Genomic DNA, 8,811 nt, shown 5'->3' with positions numbered 1-8,811 from the left:
GGGTTTGAACCGCCAGCCTTCTGGTTAGCAGTCAAGTGCCTTAGCCACTATGCTACCAGAGCTCCTATATATATATTTCTTGGACATTAAGAAATAACATTTTGGAAAATTATATGTATATTGGTTGTTATATTTGAATATAAAACAAGCCAACTGAGTTCTGGGAAGGAATGTGTCCGAGTCATCCCTGTAGTAGACAGCTCTCTAAGTGTGGTTAGGGCATTTGCAGGAAGCAAACCTTGAGGGGTATTTTGGCTCAGTGTGCCAAAATGTAAGTTGGCTCTAGCTAAATCCTCAGCAGTAGTGACATTTCATTTTGCACTTCAAAAAGTCAAAAAGTTATAGAAACCTAATACAGTTCCTCAAGCCATCCTGATACTTGGGCTTCCCCCCCCGCCCCCAGTGATATGCCCCTTGAGAATCATAATCTCAAAGTCATAAAACTTTGTTTCCTTTATTAATCCAAGTCAATGTGGCTCAAAGTACATAAAATGTTTTATGTCTTTTTATGGATGTTAGGCACATAGAGTAAATTCATTTGTGGAGCTGTGAGTAGATTTCACGAAGAGCTTGGTGTACCCGTAGCAGCTCTGTTTTTTCCTTAAAATCTGCACTGACCTTACACTACAGGTGAGGCAGCAGTCCTATAAAGGGAACTCAATTGCCTGCCTAGAGAGGTATTAACTATATAAGAAAACAGTTTCAATTTTCCTAAAATAGTTCATGCACAGAAGCATCAAAACAAGTAAAGGCTAAAAAGTAATACTATCTGCAGTAAGCTGCCTTTGTCAGAATTTTATTTTCCATTTATATGCAAATATGAAAAGAGTTAGCACTCAGCTTCAGGTGTTAATAGCCTTAGATGAAGATGTGAAAATAAGAGGGGGGACAATTACCCCAAGAGCCATCTTATGTTTTCCAGGTATAAAAGATTGTCAATAAGTTTATTCTGCCTTTATAGTCTTCAGTGTCCCCAGAGAGGGTATAGCCCCTACTTCTTGTGGGAAAATATAACTCTTTGTCAGTTATCCTGTCTCCCTTTTCCTTCATTCTGAGTTTTGCAGCATTCTCTGTACTGAAGAGTTCTTTCCTGTTTGGAGTTGTCAGTATTAATGTCTTCTTAGCACCAAAACCAAGCATTTGTTAGGACTTTTTTGTTTGAGATTGAAATATTTCAAATTTTTTAATATTCTTATTTTTTCTTATTTTTTAAGGGTGAAGAACTATGGTTTTAGAGAAGTGAGTCACAACCACAGACAATTTTTTCCCCAGGGGACATGTGATAGTATCTGGGGAGAAGCTTGGTTATCATACTTGGGAGGGTACTTATGACAAGTGAGTGGAGGCCAGGGCTGTTGCTGAACATCATACAATGCATAGGATAGCCCCATGACAAAGAAATTAACTGGCCTCAAATGTCATTAATGCTGAGAATGACAAACTCTACTTTGGAGAACAGTTTTTTTTTTTTTTTTTTAAGAGAAACTTTGTAAACTTTCTACTGCATTCTATTTCCAATACTTTGATTGGAAAACTAGAGGAAACAAGAGTTTGAACAATGGGTTTTCTCTGATCTTCCTCTCCTTCACCCTCTAGTTCTGTTGAGTATTTTCCTGAAATGGCTCTCCAATCAATACTTTGGTCTGGCCACTGATAGAGATTATCCCTATCCTTTTTTGCTCACAGTGTTGTAATAATAATAACAGAATTAATAGCTACCACTCCCCCTCTGTCAGTTAATCATACCGTGGTGGCTTGTGTATTGACGCTGGAAGCTATGCCACCATATGACAAGTAACAGCAAAGTCACTCATGATGGATAGACTTCAGCAAACATTCCAGACTAAATAGTCTAGGAAGGAGAGCCTGGTGATCATCTTCTGAAAATTAGCCAATGAAAACCCTATAGATCACAATAGAATATTGTAATATTACCCTGGACCACTTCACTTCCACCATGTCCCAAAGCACCATGAAAGTCTGTGGGTAACAGAAGTAGTAATACAGTCCTGCACAGCAGATAAATTAAAACAGACTATGTATGTGTATACCATCCTGGTCCTCTCGTAAATGATACAAAATAAAGAGTGCAAACATCTTGGGATAGTCTTTCACTCCAATCACCAAATAGGTCATGCCTTCTTCTTCTACTTTTCCTTATAAACTCCCGCTCATCTTTCCAGGTACAACTGAGATGGTGCCTTCAACCTCAACTCTTATGTCCCTTTACTCCTATAGCCAGAGCTCGCTCGAAGTACTTAGCAATCTTGTATTCTTCCAGAATCAAAATAGCAATGACCCCTCCACACGCAAGAAGCATAATCATTCTGATGGAAAGTAGATCTGAAAGTATCTTAATGTCCACCTTTTAGTGTAGATAGACTCCGAAATGAGCTGCCCACATGGAGTGAAAAAACAAACCAAACTCACTGCCGTCAAGTCGGACCCGACTCATACTGACCCCTCCTTGGATTTCCAAGGTGTTTTCACTACAGACGTAGATTGCCCAACCTTCCTTCCGAGGAGTGGTTGGTGGGTTTGACCCGCCAGCCTTCTGGTTAGCAGTCAGATGCCTTAGGCACTATGCCACCAGAGCTCCCATATAGAGTGAGCCACCTCAAATAAGATGCTTTTGGAAGTTACATCCTACAATGTAAACTGATACTTGGCTGTAAATACCTTTATAAAGTGAAAAGTGTAAGAGCTAGAACTCAATAGGACTGCCTTCTTCCTGGTCTCACTAGTTTCTGCCTTCTTTCCTTTAATCATTTTTGTGGGAAATATTTGAGTTTCCTTTCTTTGGCAGATTTCTGCCTTACACAGATCCCAGCCTTTGCAGGTTTCAGCATATTTCCTGGTTATTACATAGATTTACAACTGAAGGGGACAGGTACTATTATTTTCATTTTGCAGGCCCTGCTGTCTTCACCTTTCATTGCTCCAACCAGAGCGATCCTTCTAACATTAAATCTGGCCAAGCATTCCTTGTTCCATCTTTGCCCCTTACTCAGAGAAAAGCCAAACTCCTTGTGCTGGCCCTCCACCCTCCCAGTACTATCATGAACATGGCACAGGACTGCACAACGTTTTGTTCTTTTAATACATAAGTTCACTATTAGTTACAGCCAACCTGAGGTCAACTTACAAGAACAAAATATAACCACCTCTGTACTCCAGTATTTCTGTTCTCCATTACACAGCACATACTACCTTCTGACATATCGTTTAGTTGTTTGTCCAACTATTTCCTAGAACAGGGGTCAGCAAACTAAGGTACAAGGGCCAAATCCTACCCCTGGCCTGCTTTTGTATAACCTGTGAGCTAAGAATGCATTTTACATTTTTAAATGGTTGAAGAAAAGTCCAAAGGAGAATAATCTTTCATGATACATGCAAATTATATGAAATTCAAGTTTCTGGGTCCATTGAGAAAGTTTTCTTGGAACATAGCCATGTCATTTCAGTTACACATAGTCTAGGGTGCTTTCATACCAAAATGGTGCAACTGAGTAACTATAACCCAGACTATATGGCCTGCAAAACTGAAAATATTAACTCTCTGGCTCTTTACAAACCAAGTTTGCCATACCATGTTCTAGAATGTGGCTCCAGGAGGAGCTAACTGGTTATATATACTCAGTACAAATATAATAGCAGTTATATTGTAGAATATGTAAATAAAGATCATATGTCAATTGATAGCAAAGCTTACGTTTGAATAAATATGAGATTAACTTTAAACATGAGTCATGATCTTAAGTGTTATGCTATCAAATAATTTACTTTCAAATATTTCCACTCAATAGACATTTTTATGTTTTGTTGTTTGCTAACTGAGCTGGTAAATTGACCATCTAACCTGTAATGATCAAAATATAGAAGTGGCTCTTCTATTTCCTTGAACTAAAAAAAAAAATAATAATAACAGGCAAATACTCTGATTTTAATCAACATTGATTGGGGAAATTTGTAGAGACATTAACAAAGCATGCTCAGTATGCATGAATTAACTCAATGAGTGATATGTGTACATAATCTAATGGGATTTGTATAACCCACAAAATAGCAAGCAAGGGCACAGAATCCCATGATACAGAAGTCTTTGTGCATGTTTTCTTTGCAACCTAAGGGCAAGCCATATAAAGATAAATGTGATCTAAACACTTGAGAGTTGGTTACAGGCAAAGGTACTAACTATCACTATATACAAATAACTCAGAGATGTTATTTGTGTATAGTGACAGTTTTCTTACTAGCAGGGAAACCAGTTGATCACCAAGCCTCTCTTCTGAGGCATGTTTCACTGAACTCCAGCCACCAACTTTTCAGTTAGCAGCCTAGTTCTTTCAGAGTCCCAGGAACTCTACTGAAAAATAAGCTACTGTAAACCCTATGAGCACAGTTCAATTCTGACACACAGGGGTTGCCAACAGTAAACTGACTCAATGGCAACTGGTTTGTGGGATTTTTGTTGTGAGGGGGCTGTTTAGTACCAGGAAGAGTTACCCTTGCTAACATGGAGTACTGAATGGTCACATATTTCATTTGCTTTAGGTAACACGGTAGCAAAGAGCAAGGAGCGTTTCATCCCTGAAAGGCAGCCAGGAGGTAGAGCTCTCCTGCTTCGATTATGCTCCTGGCCACTTCTCAAGAAACTGTCTTGGATTGCAGCAACGTCACATTTCCATGTGTGTCCTGTGAGAAGGGACCTTCACTTAACTGCTCCAGGCCTCTCTGCTTCATGATTTCCTTATGTGGAATTATAACCACTCAATTCACATCTTATGTGGATTCCAAAGCAACATGCATCTGCATCTCCAAGAAAACTGGAAGGAACAAATTGGAGACTTCAAAATGGAACACCAGTAAAGAGAAGATTGGTCTTTACTTTCTCTCTGCCTTTTCAAAGGAACATGGGCGTATGTTTGAAAGGGTTCTCATTCTGATCCTTGTATGAACTTTAACTACTAGGTTAAACTCATTTGAAGGGGGCTCAGTGAGGAAAGATATTAACCAAATATGTTTGCAGATGTGGATTAATCAACTCCAATTAACTGGTAAGGAAGATTTTATAAACCTCAAAGAATAGAAGGACTGATTTAAGATTATTATGTGTGCAACTGTAATATTGATTTTTATAATTTAAACTTTTTTTTTTTTTTAAAGTTTCATTGTCAGGGTAGCAGAAACACAATGGGGGATTTTACCTTCAGAGGACCATCTTAACAGGTGTTAAGGAAGTATGTCACTTCCAGTATTTTATAACCAAAGCCGTATCCTGACATATTTACAAAGGAAATAAAACCTCTTGGGATGTCTGTGGTTTATATATGTCACAAGATAAATTATTTAAAATGGTCTCTGTTTAGATCAAGAGTGATTTCTTAGATCAAGTTTATGTCAAAGATAATAAAATATTTTAGACAGGAGGCTTTAAATACTGAATTTTCAGTCGGTAAATGATTTCTTCAAAAGTAAGCTCTATTCATCCTCATTTGCTGGTCATTTTACTTCTTTAAAATTTGAGTCAGTCTTATTCTTGGTTTAATGATTTCGCCCCAGCTAGGCCTCTGTATGGGAGCTCTGGGAGCATGGTGCCTAAGGTACTTGACTGCTAACCAGAAGGCTGGTGGTTCAAACCCACCAGCTACTCCTCAGAAGGAAGATAGGGCAATCTACTTCTGTAGTGATACTGCCACGAAAACCCAAGGAGGGGTTGCGGCCGACTCAATGGCACACAACAACAGGTCTCTGTGTATCCTTTGATGCTCTGTGCAGAAACATATTACAGCTAAGGAGCTACTGACTCAGATTTAAATGTATCATGTGATTAAAACACATACTGCTGTAATAATATGGGATGAGTTTGATGTATTTAACAAATGCCCAAAACATACTTCTGCACTAATTGTCCCTGTCCTTTCACAATTGTAGGGGAAACCAGTCAACACCATAACATTGTTCAGAGCAGCAACAATTACATCCCTTCAGTTTTACTCTTGCAGGAGGAATGGAAACAAGTGGTTTCCATCTCTTTGTTAAATTTTCTGTTTGATTCTGACTGACTAGCTGCTTACCAGTATCGTTACTCTCACATTAGTAAGTAAAAACTTCTTTCTGCTGATGGCATCGATGTTTTGTGATTATTTTATACCTCAAGTTGTACCAACATCCCAGAATTGGACATTTTAAATGTATATGAAAATTAACTCATTTTTGTGAACATTGAACTCTAGGGATGTGAACTGTATGGCTAAGTTAGGCCATTTATGAGAATTTAAAATGTAGGGAGGTTGAATTAAGCTTTGGCACATACCTGATAACTTTTTCCGCTGCCTTTTGTATAAGTCTTTCTATTGTAAGCAGAAAAAGTTAAAGATTAAAAAAAAAAAAAAAAAAACCAGCAGATTTTATGGTATTTGAAACATTGTCTTAGTTTTCCAGTCTACACATCTGATCTTGTACCCCAAATAAGATCAAGTAAAAATGTCACTATTTCACCTTGAGGTACATTTCCAGGGAGTAAACTACTTCCAGAGAATAAATGGTCCACTTTGGAAAATGGCAGGCCTCTAAGCTGCCATTTCCTCCATTTTCGCTTCAAAATGTACTTTTTACCCAGTTCAAAAGTTACCCTTGAAATGGGGCTTGCTTTGAGAAGCATTTTAATGTCATCATTCCTATTCCTTTCCTGTAGGGAAGAAAGTAGGAGACTTTCCTGTAATTTTACAGAATTTGAAACAAAGACACCAAAACAATAGTGAGGATATTGCTCTTGTCAGCATTAGGTCCTCTGACTGTGGCACCTATAGTCTCCACACTTCAAAAACCTTCATTTCTTATATCTGAAAACTTGTAGCTGCCCACTTGGGACTGTGGACTCAGCTTTAGAACTATAGAAAGGAACCAGAAACCTCAAAGATTTTTAAACTCCTCCACATCCACAGGTCCAGAAAAGAGCCCTTGTGGCACAGTGGTTAAGTTCTCAGCTGCTAATCACAAGGTTAGTGGTTTGAACCTACTAGCTGCTCTGTAGAACAAAAGACCTTCCAATCTGCTCCTGTAAAGACTACAGCTTTGGAAACCCTATGGGGTCATTCTATTCTGTCCTGAGATGTTGCTTTAGGGTGCTGCTTGAAACCCTAAATACCTTTTTACCCTTTGGCCTTGGAAAAGTAGGATTCTGTTTATACATTAAATTCAATGAACACCTAAGGAACATCGTCAAGATATTCTGGAGTTGCTGAGGGAAATTCTCTATCATTATACAAATCAATCCATGTTTGTACCAACCAGGGAGGTCTTTATCAATATCCCCATTGTATAGATGAGAATTTGTTATTGTTGGGTGCCATTAAGTCAGTTCCCATGCAAAGCAATTCTACATATAACAGAACGAAATACATCCCTGTCCCACACCATCCTCACAGTCATTGCCAGGTTTGAGCCCATTGTTGCAGCCACTGTGATATTCAATGAGAATATCATCTCATTGATGATATTCTTCTTTTTCATTGACCCTCTACTTTACCAAGTATGATGTCCTTCTCCAGGAATTGGTCCCTCCTAGTAACATATCCAAAGTACATGAGACAAAATCTTACCATCCTTGCTTCTCAGGAGGATTATGGCTGTACTTCTTCCAAGACGGATTTGTTCATTCTTACAGTCCAGTATTCTTCACCTACACCATAACTGAAAGACATCAGTTCTTCTTTGGTCTTCCTTATTCATTCTCCAGCTTTCACATGTATGTGAGGCTATTGATAATACAAAATGGCTTGGGGACAGGCACACACACCTTAGTCCTTAAAGTGACATCTTTGCTTTTTAACACTGAAAGAGGTCTTTGGCAGATTTGCCCAATGCAATGCATCATCTGATTTCATGAGTGTTGTCTCCTTGGATGTTGATTGTGTCCTCAAGTAAAATGAAATCCTTGATAGCTTCAGTGTTTTCTTGGTTTATTGTGATGTTGATTATTGGTCTAGTTGTGAGGATTTCTGTTTTCTTTATGTTGAAGTGTAATCCATACTGAAGGCTGTGGTCTTTCATCTTCATCAGTAAGTGCTACAACTCTTCTTCACTTTCAGCAAGAAATGTGTCATCTGGGTATCACAGGTTGTTAATGAGTCCTCCTCCAGTCCTGATGTTGCACTCTACTTCATATAGCCCAGCTTCATGGATTATTTGCTCAGCATACAGACTAAGTATGGTGAAAGGATACAACCCTGACACATACCCTTCCTGACTTTAAACCAGGTAGTAGTCCTTAGTTTTGTTTGAGTGACTGCCTCTTTATCTTGTACAGGTTCCTCTTGAGCACAATTTAGTGTTCTGGAATCCCCATTCTTTACAATGTTATCCATAATTTGATATACTCCACATAGTCAAATACCTTTGCATAGTCAATAAAACACAGATAAACATCTTTCTGATATTCTCATTTTCAGCCAAGATTCGTCTGACATCAACAATGATACCCCTCATTCCATGTTATCTTCTTAGTCTAGCTTTAATTTTTGGTACTTCCCTATCAGTGTACTGCTGCAACTGTTTTTTCATTATCTCCAGCAAATTTTCACTTGTTTGTGATATTAATACTATTGTTAGATAATTTCCTCATCCTGTTGCATCACCTTTCTTTGGAAGGGGCACATATATAGATCTCTTCTGGTTGGTTGGCCAGTCATCTGTCTTCCAAATACCTTGGCATACATGAAGTGAGCACTTGAAGCATTGCATCCATTTGCTGAAACATCTCGATTGATATACCATCAGTTCCTGGAGCCTTTTTTTTTTTTTTTTTTT

At 38.4% G+C, this 8,811-nt stretch overlaps 1 protein-coding gene across 1 annotated transcript in view; it reads left to right on the top strand.

The window, feature by feature from the left end:
* TAFA4 (TAFA chemokine like family member 4) overlaps positions 1 to 2,262 on the top strand; it is a 232,445-nt gene extending 230,183 nt beyond the window's left edge. The window contains exon 4 of the mRNA XM_007946084.2: positions 2,239 to 2,262. Within this exon, the coding sequence (XP_007944275.2) occupies positions 2,239 to 2,262 (24 nt within the window). The remainder of the gene's footprint in view (positions 1 to 2,238) is intronic.
* Positions 2,263 to 8,811: the final 6,549 nt, after the last annotated feature.

The sequence above is a fragment of the Orycteropus afer genome, unplaced genomic scaffold (assembly GCF_000298275.1).
Source record: "Orycteropus afer afer isolate SDZICR_OR568_19922 unplaced genomic scaffold, OryAfe1.0 scaffold00149, whole genome shotgun sequence".
In the NCBI taxonomy this organism is placed as follows: domain Eukaryota; kingdom Metazoa; phylum Chordata; class Mammalia; order Tubulidentata; family Orycteropodidae; genus Orycteropus; species Orycteropus afer.
This window is presented reverse-complemented; position numbering and strand designations above follow the sequence as displayed.